At 37.8% G+C, this 17,951-nt stretch overlaps 1 protein-coding gene across 2 annotated transcripts in view; it reads right to left on the bottom strand.

The window, feature by feature from the left end:
- Nucleotides 1-226: 226 nt before the first annotated feature.
- gadd45aa (growth arrest and DNA-damage-inducible, alpha, a) overlaps nt 227-17,951 on the bottom strand; it is a 17,852-nt gene continuing 127 nt past the window's right edge. The window contains exons 2-5 of one of the 2 annotated variants that reach the window (XM_088349010.1): nt 15,394-15,482; nt 4,354-4,455; nt 4,040-4,262; nt 227-990 (exon numbers count right to left, since the gene is read on the bottom strand). In XM_088349010.1, the coding sequence (XP_088205136.1) occupies nt 877-990; nt 4,040-4,262; nt 4,354-4,455; nt 15,394-15,470 (516 nt within the window). In that variant the 5' untranslated portion in view covers nt 15,471-15,482 and the 3' untranslated portion in view covers nt 227-876. Of the gene's footprint in view, nt 991-4,039; nt 4,263-4,353; nt 4,456-4,778; nt 4,918-15,393; nt 15,483-17,951 lie in introns of those variants that run through there. The other variant, XM_088349021.1, reaches the window with a different exon arrangement.

Genomic DNA, 17,951 nt, shown 5'->3' with positions numbered 1-17,951 from the left:
TTCGGATGAATGAACACGGTGGTTTGCTGAGCCAGCCCGAACCCGGGCGGCGCTAGCGCTCGGGAGGGGGCATACCGGGTGGGATTATTGTTCTGTAGCTGAAAAACCATCGGGCCGGGCCACGGAGGCCAACGTGACCCCCGTGATCCGCACGTGACGCTTTACAACCGCGTGCTAAAGGTCGCGGCGCTCGTTTTCCACCCGACAGGAACGCAGGAACACAGTCTCAAGAAATATTTCATTTTTTATTATCGACATCAATATGCCAGTAATCCAGTCCAAAAGTAAAAAAACAAACCACATAAATATACTTAAATATGGAAATAACTTAGGTTGTGAACACAACAATTGTACTAGGAATTCATAAAAACACGCTCAACTGGATGTTTGGAATAGATAGCCCTTCCCTTCTTGGTTTAAATTACAGCAACATCGATATGAAACGAGTGAATGAAATCTCAACTGGAATCGTCAACGGTCCAGTGCTTCAAGTGCTTCGTTTAGAGCATCGCGAGGCTTCGTCTTGCAGGCTCCGCCCTTTTTCCTCGAAGATCGGGACGTCGTCCCGACAGACCGTCCCCGTCGCCAGCGACGACGCGGGATGTAGAGGGGGGGGGGGCGATTTGCCTCCGATGGACAGACGCAACTCCGGAACAAGTGGGAACCCCCTCCCCCCCCTCCCTCAACCCCGCCTTTTAAATTCATCCCAACGAAACAACAGCGTCTATTTTTGGGTGTTTTTTTTTTTGTTTTCTTTTCTGTTTTTTTGTACCCGACCTGAGTAGCGCTTCGGAACTCGATCGGCAGCTGGTAATCCATCGGCTGCGGGTTAACTTTTTCAACGTCCTTTTGGGTGCGTCGCCTCCGTTTTGGTTCTCATCGTTCGGGAAGGTTGATGATGGGCACCCATTGGTCCATGCATCGGCTTTCCCTGCAGAAGTGGTTGACTTTGCTCAGGGCCGGGTCTTTCCACAGGGAGGATTCGGGACTCTGGGGGGAGAAAACGAGAAAACCGGGTCATAACGGGGCCAAATTCAAGCCTTTTTCAATCACTTTTAAGGACGATTTTTAATGTCCAAAAATCCAGCACTGATCAAGAGAACATTTTTAATAAAGTCGCTATCTTGCAGCTAGCACATACTTCCTATCTGTGATCAACAATGTTTTTGCCTGCTATATACTGACATGAATTCTGCCATTCTGCTTCACAAATGCTTGGCTACGTCACACTTGTTTACACATACGGAAAGGGCTCTTAAGGTGTTGGGTAATAACGGAGCTCAATACAAAAGAAAATAAGAAAGAAGTACTGTCGATATAAAAAGCAGAAAAATGAGCCAAATTTTGACTCATTTTAATGATTTTGATCAAATTTAATCTTTCAATCTTAAAGACTGCTGATCTTTTGCTCTATTTTGTTTTTAACTGATTTTACTTATGTTCTCCAGGTTTTTTCATTTTCCTCATGCTGAGGTTTTTGAGTTTTTCCTTGCCCTCATGTAGGTTTTAGATCAGGGGATGGTGTATTAAGTCTGTAGTTAGCAATAATCTGTGGTCTGTGCAGCCCTTTAAGACTTTATGTGATTAAGGGCTATACAAATAAACATTAATTGACTTGACTATGTCTAAATTGGTGAAAATAGAAATGTAAATAGTTAAAATTGTTTCGCATTTCATCATTAATATAGAACAATGAACAGTTAATATTATTCATTTATATTTTATCGTTTTGCATTTTCAGGGATTTTGTGTTGTTGTTCGACTTTAAATCTGTTCCGTGTGTAAAAAGCTAAAATTGTTTTGTATGTTACAATTTTTCTGTAGATTTATGAATATTTGAATTTATATTTCATGTTTTTTTCAGGGATCCCGTTCAAAACAATTGAACTTGAAATTATTGAACAATTTGGTGCATAATGTATTTTTTATTATTACTGATAATATATCATAAATTATATGAGGAGCTGTTTAGGAGCCACTCTTCTCAGGGAGATGAGCCAAAAGAGACGGTTTTCTAAATAGAGCTGTCCTCTTGGATGCGCTTCACATGACATCGCCATAATGACAAGCCACCAGCGTTGGTGTGTCTACGTCATTTTCACGCACTTATTTAAAAATAATCTTAATTCATTGCGTAGTCTATAGAGTCAGACTGCCTAGAAAAATTGCAATCGCAACAATTTCAAGAATTTTCAGGCACTTTACCCAAAATCCAATCTAGGATTTCAAGCACCCGTACGGACCCTGTCATGCACAAGCCGTCTTAAGTGAAGTGAAGTGTTTCGAAATTCCTCGCAGGTCGCCGGCGGGAGGAGTTGAGATTGTTTTCAGGCAAAAAGCACGCGGGGACTTTCGGTCACATGAAAAATACTCGTGTGGGCCAATTGGATTGTTTTTGCGCACGTCATCTTGTTTCATTGTTTATTGTGGGTGAAAAACAAAAACAAGACGCGGCAGATGAAAACAAAAATGTCAGCAGTAGTTAAGTATTCTCAAGTGGCGTATAAATTGGAGGTTTCATGTCTATGAACGCCAATGGCACTGCCATTTGACAGCATATTTGCACCTACCATTATCTCTTCAGACACTTGATATATAGCCGACAGTAGCCCAATACTGGTTTTATTGCACATATTTTCTTACCTTATTCTATTTTTCATTGTACATATTTTCTTATTCCTATTTATGCGTGCAGTGAAGCTCAAATTTCGTTATACTTGTATAATGACAATAAAGGCATTCATGCATTCATTCATTCATGTAGAAAAAGAGACGCCCATCCGGATTATGATTCAGAGGAGTCGTATAAAACTCCATACAAATAATTAATTGTTGATTTGATAAATGATTCACCAGTTATTTATTTCAATTGATCGAAAAAGCTGATATTTTACAAAATTTGCTTAGTATGTTCCAAAATGTACCTAAAACTAAATTAGAAAAATATTTGATTTAGAATCCAAAGGCATTCTCAATATTACTTCTATCTGAGAATATTAACTGATGTGAGGGAAAAAGTATCATAATAATGGTTGATTCTTTGATTATTGCAGTAAATTGAAGATTAGACACCATCAATGACAAATTTCTTTTTTAGCATTCCTTTTTTTTTCAAATAAGAGTATTTTTGCCTAAATCTGCAGACAGTAAGTGCATTGTTACTTTCATGACAAAAACAAATAAAATTAAAATATAAAATACAAATGATAAACATAAATAAATTCAAATATATTCCAGTGTTTTAAGCAAGAACAAAACAAAATTTAAGAATTCAATTAAATTAAAAAACATAAAAATAACAATCCGTTGTTGTCTTTTTCCATGCAAAAAAATGAAAATTCTAACTACAAATGTTTGAAAAAATAAAAAAAGTAGGTTTACAAGTTTATCATGCAAAAACAAAATATAAATAAACAAAAATACAATACATTTGAGTTTTTGTCATTCAAAAATGTAATTAAATAGACTCAACATAATAAAAGTGAATAAACAGCTAAATATAATATGGAATTTCATGCTAAATATAAAATAAAAATCAAATAAAAATGGCAAAAAACAAAAAATGAACAAAAATGAACCATATAACTCCAAAAAGGATTATAAGACAAATACAATTTACTGGAACAATGTGCTTTTTCTTATTAATAATGTGATATTGGCTGTCACTGTTGATATATAGTTTAGTAACTATATGAATACTCAAAAACTTAAATTGTTATTTCCTACTAAATTAAATGTCAAAGTGTCCTTGGGCAAGATACTGAACCCTAAATGCCCCCGAAAGGCAGGTAGGGAATCTTGCATGGCTGCTTCTGGCTATCGGTGTGTGAGTGTGTGTGTGAAGGGGTAAAATGTGAAGTACATCGTGTGCACTGTTTCCTTTAGCGTTTTAGTCTGACTTTTTAATAGAAAGTTGTTGTCATATCTGCACTAAAAAGGCCCGTTGCAACTCAACATGCCATTACACATCCCGGGGGCCCTGAGGAGGGTCCTATGACGTCATTCCCAATCCCTCAACTGCAGTTCTATCTGTACTTACAGTAACAAGCACGCAGTGCAAGTCCACAGGCTCGCTCCCGCTCTTCTCGCCTCCCCCCGCCGCCAGAATTTGAGCCAGGCGCCGGGTGTTGTTCACTCTCAGGATGTTGATGTCATTCTCGCAACAGAAAGCCTGGATGAGCGTAAAGTGGATCTGCAAGGCCACGTCATTCACGTCCTCGTCGTCCGCGGCCAAAATGCACAGGACCACATTGTCGGGGTCCCTAGAGAAGGGGACGTGACAATAGGTTATTGTTGGAATCGGCAGAATAATCCAGGAGGGGCATCGGATGCATGAAACTAAGGTGTACTTACGCGTTGAGGGACTGGGCCGCCTCGTAGACACCCACGGTGATGCAATCCTGTGGCAATGCTCGGGTCAGGACCTCTTCTAACGCTTTAGCCACCGAATCCATTCTGCAGCAAGTGGAAAATGCACATGAAAGTTGCACTTTTGCGACCGATGCTAAGGGACTCTTGTCCAAACTGCCTTTGAAAGTCTTTTCGGTCGACGACTGTAAACGACAGCGGGGAGATTATAGCGCTTTTTTTCCCAGACGTGCACGCGTTCAAGCTGTTTGAGGTAATAAAGTGCGCCGGTTCTTAGAAACAAAATCACTTTGATTTGTTGAGAGTATTTACATATTCCCTGCGTCAATACACCGGCCGGCAAAAGTTTCATGCACGCACGTCAGTGTCAATAATCCACGCAGATATCAAAGAGAAAAAAAAGTGCGTACCTTTCTTGAGAGTTCTCCCCGCTAATTTCCTCAAATGTCATGTTGTACATACAATCCCAAAAAATCCGATTTGGAGCGAATTTCTGGTGCCTTCTCTTGTCTCGTGTTTGGTGTGCAACTGAGGCGTGAAATCGAGCAAGTTCACATAAGAGCGTTGGAGGACAATGGTGGAGTCACGGGAGACATTTGCATACGGGTGAGCGATTGGTCGTATGCAAATGAGGAGGACGGAATAGCACCGCCCCCTCGGCCTGGGCTCCTGTTGCATCTGCAGCCGTTGAAAAAAAAAAGTTGGCGTCTCCTATAACAACGCTGCTAAAACAATGGATGCAGTTTTTATATTCGAAAAAATGGTGTCTAATCAATTGCTGACTAAGAACCATTTGAGGTGAAGTGGTTTCATTAGCGGTTCTACACTAAATTACTCCCTAGGCGAGACCACCTCCAAGCGCCAAAGTGGGAATAAACCAGAGTGCCTGGAGGGAACCCAAACAAGTATGGGGAGAACATGCAAACTCCACACAGGAAGGCTGGTAGCTGGATTTGAATTCATGACCTCAGAACTGGACCGCAGACGCACTAACCACTCATCTGCCGTGCCGCCCAACACATTACATAAAAGTTGCAAATATTTATCAAAAAATGCTTAAATAATACTTAAAAATCCACTACATACATAAAAATGGCAAATCATTATCAAATAACGCCTAGATAATAATTAGAAATACAATACATGCATACATATGGCAAATATTTATCAGTAATTCTGAAGAGAACAGTAATATTGTCATGATTACCGATGTGAATCACCTCAAGGGGCGGCAGTAGCTCAGGAGGTAGAGCGATCGTTTTAGGATTAGGGGATCCCAGTTCGAATCCCGGCTTGTCCGTGTTACATGTCGAAGTGTCCTTGGGTAAGACATTGAACCCCCAATTACCCCCAATAAGCAGGTTAGCGCCTTACATGGCTGCACAGATCACGGCCGCTATTGGGAAATGTGAAGCACAATGTAAAGCGCTTTGGGAAGTCATTGACTTGAAAAGCGCTATATAAATGCAGATCATTTCATTTCATTTCATTTCACCTGTGCCCGCTCCTTTGGCGCCACCTGCCTCGGACTCTGATTGGCTCCCTGTCCTTATTTAAACCCACTCCTATCTGTCCCCTGTTGTCAGTCCGTCTGCAAACCTCAGTGTATACTAGGCAATTTATTTTCAACCTTGACTCCCACCTGTTCCATTTTTGCTCCTGTCTGTCCCCGGTTACGACCCTTTTTTGATCCCAACCATGTCTGCTCTCCCGTCCCAACTTAAAACCAGTTTCTGACCCCGACCACGTTTTTGCTCTCCTGTCCCGGCTATCGACCTGTTTTTCCTTCTTTGTCACTCGCTACGAAAGATCGACTTCCGTGTTCGGATCACAATCTGAATACGAGAGCATTTTGCTTCCCGTGTCTAGCGAATGCCGGATTGTGGGTGCAGCCCTTCCTCTTTCCTTTAATAAAACTTATGAGAAACGTAGCGCGATTGGGTCCTGTGTCCGTTCTGGTCTTGACAAATATAGAATAATAAAATTGACTTATATTCCTACATACAAATTTGAAAACACACTCAAGAAAATGTGGTTGTCTAATGAAAAGCAAACAAACTAAAACCTGACCTCTCTGGCGTTCTTTGATGCAAAATCAGTGATAATATTGTCATAAGCAATCTACTCCCCTATTTTGCGATAAATACTGATCACCGAAGGCCAGTCAGTGGAAGACAGAAGCCGCCAACTCATTATTTTATGTCTAGTAATCCAGTGAATCCTCCAGATGAATAACACACAACCCCTGGCTGTTCATTTTGAAAGACTCAGGATTGGGTAGGGTTACTTTAACTTGATTACTTTCAATTATTTTTGGATTACTCCAATACCAAATATGCTGATAAAAGACAAAAGAAACTAAATATGAATAAAATGACTAAATTTTGTGCAGGCTTGGGGAGTAACGGAATACATGGAACGGCAAAAATGATGTTGGCAAGCTCAGTAGCCTAGATGGTAAGGCGCCCGCTTTGAGACTGGGAGGTCGGTGATTCGCGCCCCGGCCGAGTCATTCCTAAGACTTAAAAAGTGGTCGGCGGCGCCCTCTGTTGGCTGCGGCTGCATCGGCTCGCTACAACGGGTCAGGTGCAATCGACATTTCGTTCTGTGTACATTGTTACACAGAATGACAATACAAGGAAATTATTATTATTATTATTATTATTATTTATTTTCATTTTGTTTCTGTCGCATTTGATGTTCATTTTGCCGGAGATCAAAGACATCAAAGCCAGGAGAGAGCTTACCACGTGCTGTGAGTCATAATTTTATTCATATTTAGTTTATTTTGTCTTTTATTAGCATATTCAGTATTGGAGTAATCCAAAAGTAATTGAAAGTAATCAAGTTAAAGTAACCCTACTCAACCCTGGAAAGACTCAATCAGAGGTGAACTTTCCCCCTTGCATCCAATGTCCAATTTATCCCCTCCAAAATATTGTCACCTTTACAATTACAGATAAATAATACGTGCCTTTGAATACAAAAACGAAAACGGTACAGTGCATAAACATGTGTTTTAGACAGTGTACAACTGTATCCAAATAGGCAATTGAAGTATTTACAATTTGGAAAAATAACTTTAGGTTTAAAACAAATTTGATGTTTTATTAATTTTAAAAGGGGAGCACGGCGGGGCAGTGGTTGGCGTGTTATGGGGTCATGAGATCGAACCCCCTGTGTGGAGTTTGCATGTTCTCTCCGTGCTTGCGTGGGTTTCCTCCGGGCATTGCGGTTTCCTCACACATTCCAAAAACATGCATGTCAGGTTAATTAGCCAGTCCAAATTGTCCCTAGGTGTGAATGAGCGAGCAAATTGTTTGTCCCTGTGTGCCCTGCGACTGGCTGGCAACCAGTTCAGGGTGTCCCCTGCCCACTGCCCGAAGACAGCTGGGATGGGCTCCAGCACCACTGTGACCTTACTGAGGATAAGCGGTGCAGATAATGGATGGATGGATGGATTAATTAAAAAAAACAACAACATAGTTTTCATACTTTTTTGAAAAAAAAGGCATGAATGAAAAGAAAATGTGGATTTTGTAGTTCTTTGTGAATTAGAGACATAAACAATATAATAATCAACATGAGCCTTGAATCTTCAATTTTCAATTTTTTCACATAAATAAACAACTTAAAATAAATACCTTTAAGAAATAAACTACCCTCTATAAACCTATATAGGTTTGTGTTGAAAAAAAAAAAACATGGATTTTTGCCAAGCTTGGAAAATAGTACTTATAAGATAAATGTGTCTTATGTACCCTTCAATTTTTTTCTGTGTGGAGCAGAAACTACTTCAGACCATGAAACAACTGTGTGCCAATGCCAAAAGTGAGTACCATTGGAGTGTGGTTTCGAACTACAGTCGGCTTGAGACAAGGTATTCTCTCTCCAACTTGATTCAACATCTTCCTGGAGAGGATCATTTCCAAAACTCTGGAGCAAAATGAAGGTACAGTCAGTATTGGGGGACACAACATCATGAAACGAACAGGAACTCAGATATGCGGACAATTGCCTGGACAAAGCATCAAGCCAGCATGTGATGGAAATCATCACAGAAAAGGGAATAGTAACGACCAAAGCTGCCCAAGGTATCACCGCAAACATCACAATTAACCACAGAGAGCTAGAGCCTGTCACCAAATTCAAATATTTTGGAGCTGTCATATCAGAAGAAAGGCCAGGCTCAAAACACAGCCGCACTTGCCAGACTTAAACCCATCTGGAGGGACAAGAACATAGCATTGAAATGAAAGATCAGACTCATGGAAGCGCTGGTTACTTCCATCCTTCTCTACGCTTGGACTATCACAGCAAAAACCAGGCTATGGAGATGCGATGCAACAGGAAACCTTTTGGCATCAGCTACTTAGCCCATGTGACAAATGAAACGATGTGCAACACCACAAGAAGGCACATTGGACACTAGAACTGTTATCAACTGTGCACAGACGAAAACTTCAGTGGTATGATCACGTCACAAGATCATCAGGACTGACCAAAATCTTTCTCCAGGGCACCGTCCAAGGGGGCAGAAGAAGACCTGGGCCGGCAAACTTAAGGAATGGACTGGTGACAACTTTCCCACAACCCAAAAACAGGCCAGGAACAGTCAACAGTGGAAAAAGTGGTCCAGAGTTGCGTCCTCATTGGTGACCCGACGACCCATGCGGTCAAAAGATCCGTGAACTGCGGACACTGTAAAATGTATTTGAGTGTCCGAATAAGTGCTATATAAATCAAATGCATTATTTATCAATTTGTTTATTTATTCATATATTCAAGAAGTTAGCAACTTTGTGCAAAACCCCAGTTCCTATCAAAGGTCTATAGGTCTAGGATCACCACAGGACCATCCACTAGCAAGTGCTTTTAAGCAAAAGTAAATTGTTTTGCGCTATATAAATAAAATTGAACAGATTCAGAGATTAATAAGTAGTTACTTTTTACTTACTTAATTATTACTTATTTACTTAATAAATATTGTCTTTAACCGCAAGAAAGGTTACTTTTTGAATCAATTGCACCAATCATTGTAGTTTGCATGCAAAATAGTTTCTTTTTTGTAGTAAATAACCAAATGGTTATAAAAAGAAAAGGCAATTTTACCAATTTTGCATTGAATTGCCAATCACACGCTACATGTATTTTTAGTGTCATACAATTATGTAAGAGTCTGCCTGGTGAGCCTGTTATGCAGTTTCACAAGCGTAAACAAAAAGAGTTCAGTTAAGGACATTGCCAAGGGCTGAATTTGTCATCTTTTATCCTGTTTATGAAATTGAATACTATTTAAATCTGTTTTTTGTTGTGACAAAAAGTAGCAAAAGGTTTTTGAGGTTTTTTCGGGTGGATTCAATGTGTATAATCTTTGTAAACTCTAGTACGGTGTGATTTTTTTAAGTGGAACGTTAGTCAAATATTTCTTCTAAACTAATGGTTCTCGACTTTTTTTTTAAAGTATTCGGTGTGAAAAAAAAATTCTTACCAAAGTATTTTCTGGGTAAGATGATGAAAAACAAGACCAAAAAAAAAAACTAAATGAAGGGAAAAAAATCACTATTGGATGCAATTGAAAAACCTCTTGCATAAATGCACAATATTTTTTCCTATTTTAAGTCTTTTTTTATTGGACCTAAGTAGTATTTCTGTAAAATGAGTAATTCCTGAGAATGGGAAAGATTGTCTGAAGAAGGACTTAATTTAGCTAATTTAGGGTCTGAATTACCCTTATTCAATTAGATTAGCTGTGTCTGATACTCGTGACAAAAAGTTACCGGACACCAAGGCAGACAATTCTGAAAAGTTGCCTGCCCAGCCATAAAGTTGCCTTCCCCATTTTTCACAACTCCAAACACAATAAGACGACTCGTCGCAAAAACCTATTGTTGCAAAGTATTAAGGATTGATAATCGGAAAATATAACAGAACAACGCTTTAAAATTAAGTTTATTATAAATCTACTTGTAACATTCATTGCATGTATATGACATCGCTGTTTTCCATCTGCCATCAGTATGTACCTGTATTTACTCATCTTCATTCATGCAATGTTTGCATTGCATCGTCTGCTACAAGCCACGTGAACTCTTTCCACGATGCTTTTAATGTATGTTTACATTTTGTAGCGTCATCAATTTTGTTAGCTTCTTTTGAATGTTTCTTCTGCGGCTGAGGTTTTGGCTTGATTCCTAACCACTTATCCATTTTTCTTGTGTTCTCTGTGCATCTACTTTGGAAAATGATATGCAAATGCGTGACCTTATAAGGCTCGGGAAAATCCGGAAGCACAGAGTTATTCGATGCAGTCTTCCGATCGGCTGCCGAGTATGCAAATTGCCAAACCAACCGAAATTCTGAAATTTCCAAACCGAACAAAGATTTCGAAATCGGAATAAAGCAAACGTTTGATTTGAAAAAAACAAAAACGTGCAGACGTTTTTTCAAACACTCGATTAGTCTCAACTCATATTGTATTGCATTTCACTCGTTATTTTGGCTTCTCTTTGATGTTTTCGGCTCTTTTATTCTCCAGTGTTTCTACTAAGCTCTTTGAAATTCGGGTTTTTCCCTTTTTTGTAGTACTCTATTGCTATTCCGTTTCTTGAATTTACTCATGTGAAGTGTTCCCACAGTTGAGGGGACGGGACCAAGATAGGCCATGTCTTTTTCCCGTCATCCTTTTTTTTCTCCATTTTTATTTCTACAGTATTGTGGGCTTGTAGATCAGGGGTGGCGAACACGCTGCTCTTGGCCAATAAGAATTCGGCTCTTTGCCTCATCATATTTTCTATATACTGTGGCTTTGCCTCGTTTCATGTTTAGTTTTTTCCCACTCTTAAAACATACTTGAATCCATCAGAGTTTACAACAAATAATAAATAATATTTTGAAATAATTTTGGCAGATTTGTTGTTTTTATGCTGCTCTGGACACAACTGACTGCCAATCATCTGCGTGGGTTACGTCTAATGTGGGTCAATGCGTGGTGTGACTCTTTGACTCTCACGGTTAAAAATTTCGGCTCTTTGTGTCAAACTTGATCACCACCCCTGTTCTAGATTATTAATTTATTGAAACCTTGCTTCTGGATGAACAAAAAGAAAAACACCTTAACAACTGGTGTATATCAACCTTTTGTTAGCAGTGCAATTAAAATATATACTTTCAAATTGTGCCCAGATGATCATTTAATAAATCATTCACATCATTTACTAATAAACTAAAAAGCGTTTTTACATGAATGCTTCTCTATGAATTCATTTTTAATTTTATAGTACCATCTGGAGTTCTTTTGCCACCGCATGTACCGCTATTGATGAACCACTAATTTAACTACTATATATTTCCTCTTTGCACAAAGACAGGCACAGTTAGCAGAAGTTCATCAGAGTTTTAAGGTCACAGGTTCCATTATAGGCTCTGAGTTTTCTAGCTTTCCTCATTCAAATGAAAGCAATTCAATGAGGATTTTGACTCCACTTTAGAATCACTGATTGCAAAATATTATAAATAAACAGCGACTATGCCTCAAAAATCCTGAGGTTCTAGGTTCGAATCAGAATCCCTGCCTATCCGGTTTTGCTTAAATGAGTTGTTCTCCAGATACAGTGGAGACCCGCGATGTGACCTGTTTCAAGATAGGGATCTCAAAGTGAAATTGTCGTACAGTGGGGGAGAAAAAACTTTAAAACAAGTAGTATATTGTAAGTACTATTTATGTGTAATACATTTGTATATCATTAGATAACATGATAAAGAAATCTACATGTAAATGTAAAATTAAGTTTTATTCACGTTTAGTGTGATGTGACCTAAGCTGGTACAGTGGAGTAGCTGGCGAATGGACATGATGGGGAGTAAACTTCGACATCAGATTAAAGATTAAAGAGGTTTTGAAAATTCGCTTTGCGAGGTTTGTCATGCCTTTAGAAGATATCCTTGCTTTAACTGTCTCCTTATATTTCTTAATAGTTCTGATCGTTGATTGGTTATGCAACTAAGCAAAGGTAGCCATTCGTGTGTCTTCTGCTTATTTTAGATAATCACAAGCTTTGTGTTTAATAGTTATCATGATTTGTTTCTACTTTTAGCATGACTGCAAGCATTGGGACTCATCTTGAATAAATACAATACTAAAAATTACAGTATTGTATTGCACAAAGTCTGAACGAAGCATACGAGATACTGAACTGAATGAGAAAAGAAAGATATATTGTGGGAGGTAATTCAACCATTGGCAAATCGGCAACATCGTGAAGCCCTGACAGAAAACAAAAGCAGACCGGCATCTTATTTGACACCAGCTGACAAGCATCTTAGAGACATAACTCGCATAGTCATACTTACAAACAATTTTGTACATTTTTGTCCACACAAAAGAATTTGCTGTTGATGTTGGGTGATTATAAATCTTTATTTTTTTTGCAGGTACATTTGGGTGTCATGATTTAAAAAAAGAAAGAAAACTTAACACTAATATGTTAACACTAAAAGATACATAGTGGTCAAGCTCCAGGATGGATACAATTTTAATTATTATAAAAATAGCTTGTTTAGTGTCTCTGTGAATGTTTTCTAACCTGCTTTTCCTTAACAATAATTTTACCAAAAAGCTTTTTTATTGTTTTATTCATAAACATGCATCTATACCTAATGAACAGATGATTATTATTATAATACATTAATATAATTTTATTATCAAAACTGTCCAACCTAATTTCTCCCCCCTGTTAGATTTATTGATCTAACAGGGTAGAATTTATTTGAGGTAGTCTTGCTGTAGCTCTTTGACTGATCAACTTTTAGCTAGCTAACTTTCAACAGATGAACAAAACTTTAATAACTAAACCTCATATTTTTTTTAAAAATGTACTAGATAAACATTTTCCATAATTTGCCATCTGGAGGGATGAAAGCATGACCAACTTAGGTGCCGAGGTGCCTAACTTGTTTGGGTGTTTGGGCATTTCGGTTGACCATGGTCCAAAAATGTTTGTGTGTGTTTTTGCTATTTCTTATTTTCTTTGTTGTTGTTTGTGTTTGTCTTGCTGTCGGTCACCCCTCTTGAGGGATATGACCAAGGTAGATAGATAGATAGATAGATAGATAGATAGATAGATAGATAGATAGATAGATAGATAGATAGATAGATGATGGATGGATGGATGGATGGATGGATGGATGGATGGATGGATGGATGGATGGATGGATAGATAGGTAGGTAGGTAGGTAGGGAGGGAGGTAGATAGATAGATAGATAGATAGATAGATAGATAGATAGATAGATAGATAGATAGATAGATAGATAGATAGATAGATAGATAGATAGATAGATAGATAGATAGATAGATAGATAGATAGATGATGGATGGATGGATGGATGGATGGATGGATAGATAGGTAGGTAGGTAGGTAGGTAGGTAGGTAGGTAGGTAGGGAGGTAGATGGATAGATAGATAGATAGATAGATAGATAGATAGATAGATAGATAGATAGATAGATAGATAGATAGATAGATAGATAGATAGATAGATAGATAGATAGATAGATAGATAGATAGATAGACAGATAGATAGACAGGTAGGTAGGTAGGTAGATAGGTAGATAGATAGATAGATAGATAGATAGATAGATAGATAGATAGATAGATAGATAGATAGATAGATAGATAGATAGATGATGGATGGATGGATGGATGGATGGATGGATGGATGGATAGATAGGTAGGTAGGTAGGTAGGTAGGTAGGGAGGTAGATAGATAGATAGATGGATAGATAGACAGGTAGGTAGGTAGGTAGATAGGTAGATAGGTAGATAGATAGATAGATAGATAGATAGATAGATAGATAGATAGATAGATAGATAGATAGATAGATAGATAGATAGATAGATAGATAGATAGATAGATAATTTGCCATGAGAGGGTGGAACTTTAAGAGTGCAACAAACAAGTATGATATCTTTAAAATAAAATAAAAAGTATAGAGAATAAAAGTTAATTGAGCACATTCTAACATGGTGGATACTTACTACTATTTGAACAAAATAGCAAGTTTGATATTCTTACCATTTAGTTGTATAATGAAATTAGGTGTAGTGTAGTTTATCAAATGATTAAAGATTAAAAAAAGATGATATAATTTGATGGCCTAGACCTGTTGAGGAAGCTGAGGACATTGCACTGCGGAGACAATAGAATTGAGCATGTGTGTCTAAAATGCAAAATAATGTTTGACATTAAATTGATTTAGGGTTAAATGATTGCAAACACTTACGGTAAATAATTAAATTACTTTTTATAAACATTTTGCAGATTCTATAAAAAAAAGATGTGGACATGAAATGCTGCTCCAAACAAAGAGTAAACCTGTCGTATATTTGGGACAGTACCAGAAAGAATAAAAATAAATAATAATAAATCTCATTCCACATTGTAGGGCAAAACGTAAGGACTACTGTACTTCAGTTGTCCCTCCATCCCATAAATCACAAATGTAAGTGTGTAGACCAGTGTTTTTCAAGCCTTTTTGAACCAAGGTACACTTTTATTTATAAAAAAGTTCCGAGGCACAGAGTCCGTCGAAAATATTTGAAAATGGAGTTATGTCAAATATTTCACAGTACTACCTCATAAGCAGATATTTAGTATATAAATAGAAGAAACTAATACTTAAAATAAAAAAGAATGATGTGCTTTATTTATGTTTTAATTTTTACAGTGCAATCTTAAACCGCTTTGTTAAACAAATTAAGTTTTGAAATGTACTGTGCTACCTTATGAGCAGATCATTAGTATATAAAAACAATATAAAAATCGACTGCCACCTACTGATATGGATGACGATTACAGTTTCTCGTCTGAATATAGCAAAAATACTGAATAATGGCCTGGTTTTTTGAAAAGATAAAATTCCAGCGGCACACTAGACAAGGCCTCGCGGCACACTAGGGTGCCCCGGCACACTGGTTGAAAAACACTGGTGTAGACTCAAAACAAATGTCATTCTGTGTATCAATACCTGTCCACTTTTTCTTGCCACCATTCCTGGTTGGACGTTTCTTGGAGAAGGTGCTGAAAACGCCCAGATTCTGTCATTTAGAGATTCTCCTTGGAGGAAGGGAAACATATACACTTTAAGAAATATATGCCCACTTATGCCTCGCCATGGGTGTAACCAGCCTGTTTTGGGGGGGTATCTCAAGTACCCCCAATAATATAGCATTTTAATACTCTCTTTCCTTTAATAAAGGACAGGATAGGCTTGAATATGATGAAAAACACAACATAAAAAAGTAAAACAAAACATAAATGTGAACAATGCAGTGTCGGAAATACTCGGTTGCCTTGAAATGGTTTAGTGATTCCTAGTACCCTTTTCGCCACTCTCCCTGCTCCACCTTTGCTCGGCTAGTGTCACTTGTGGCTCAGCGGCAGAGTCTGTGGAGGCTTTTGTGTACTACGGTAAACATACTCTCACCGTAATAGAAATAACGGTGACCAAACTCTCACCCAAATAGTAATAACAGTAAAAATACGCTCATCGTAACAGTAATAACGGTGAACATACTCACATCGTAATAGTAATAACAGTGAACATACTCTCATCATAATAGTAATAAGAGTGAACATATGCTCACCATAATAGTAATAGCAGTGAACAAATTCTCACCATAATAGTACTAACGGTGAACATACACTTACAATAATAGTAATGACGGTGAACATACTCTCACCATAATAGAAATAACAGTGAACATACTCTCACTGTAATAGTATTGATGGTGAATATACTCTCACCGTAATAGTAATAACGGTGAACATACTCACACTGTAATAGTAATAACAGTAAGCATACTCTCATTATAACAGTAATAATAGTGAACATACTCTCTATCTACCCTGTTAACATACTCTCACTATAATAGCAATAACAGTGAACATAGTCTCACCGTAAAAGTAATAACAGTGAACATATGCTCACCATAAAAGTAATAACAGTGAACATATACTCTGCGTAATAATAACAAAAGTGAACATACTCCCACTGTAATATTATTAACGGTGAACATACTCACATTGTAATAGTAATAAGAGTGAACATATGCTCACCATAATAGTAACAACAAATGAAAATGAAATGAAATGATCTGCATTTATATAGCGCTTTTCAAGTCAATGACTTCCCAAAGCGCTTTACAATGTGCTTCACATTTCCCAATAGTGGCAGTGCAGCCATGTAAGGCGCTAACCTGCTTATTGGGGGCATTAGGGGTTCGGTGTCTTACCCAAGGACACTTCGACATGTAACACGGAGGAGCTGGGATTCGAACTGCGATCTCTTGATCCCAAGACGAGCGCGCTACCTCCAAACTCTCACCATAATAGTAATAACGGTTAACATACTCTTACAATAATAGTAATAACGGTGAACATACTCTCACCATAATAGTAATAACAGTGAACATACGCTCACTATAATAGCAATAACGGTGAACATACTCTCACAATAATAGTAATAACAGTGAACATATTCTCACCGTAATAGTAATAACAGTGAACATACTCTCACCATAATAGTAATAAGGGTGAACATACTCTCACCGTAATAGTAATAACAGTGAACATACGCTCACTATAATAGTAATTACAGTGAACATATGCTCACCATAATAGTAATAACAGTGAACAAACTCTCACCTTAATAGTTATAATGGTGAACATACTCTTACAATGAAAGTAATAACGGTGAACATACTCTCACCATAATAGTAATAACAGTGAACATACGCTCACTATAATAGCAATAACGGTGAACATACTTTTACCATAATAGTGATAACAGTGAACATATTCTCACCGTAATAGTAATAACAGTGAACATTCTCTCACCATAATAGTAATAAGGGTGAACATACGCTCACCGTAATAGTAATAACAGTGAACATACGCTCACTATAAGAGTAATAAGGGTGAACATACGCTCACTATAATAGTAATAACAGTGAACATACTCTCACCATAATAGTAATAAGGGTGAACATACGCTCACCGTAATAGTAATAACAGTGAACATACGCTCACTATAATAGTAATAACAGTGAACATATGCTCACCATCATAGTAATAACAGTGAACATATTCTCACTGTAATAGTAATAACAGTGAACATACTCTCACTATAATAGTAACAACGGCATAGTTATAGTGTTTCTGCTCACCACAACGTGTACTGTGAGGTTCACCAATGGGAAGTGACACTCATGGACAGTGTTGAATTATCCTTTATCACCTTAAGTGAAACAAAATGACCTAGCCAGAAACTCTGGGTGCTAAGCACCCCTAAAACCTAACATTACCCGTTCCATTCTGGCTACTATATTGTTCTTCTGTTTATAGAGAAATGATTATGACAAACGAAAATGAATGACATCCCGCCTCCATTTTGTATTCACGTCTTCTGAGGGGAACGTGCTTTTTTTCTTCTTTTTTTTTTCTTTACCGCACTTTTTTCTTCTCCTTCTCACTAAAGTTCACCCAAAAGACACAACAATGCCTGAACTATGTTTTAAACTTGTA

This window comes from Urocampus carinirostris, chromosome 1 (genome assembly GCF_059441175.1).
Source record: "Urocampus carinirostris isolate Australia breed hairy pipefish chromosome 1, RoL_Ucar_1.0, whole genome shotgun sequence".
NCBI lineage: Eukaryota > Metazoa > Chordata > Actinopteri > Syngnathiformes > Syngnathidae > Urocampus > Urocampus carinirostris.
Note: the sequence above shows the minus strand (reverse complement) of the source record. Positions and strands in the feature narration are given on the sequence as shown.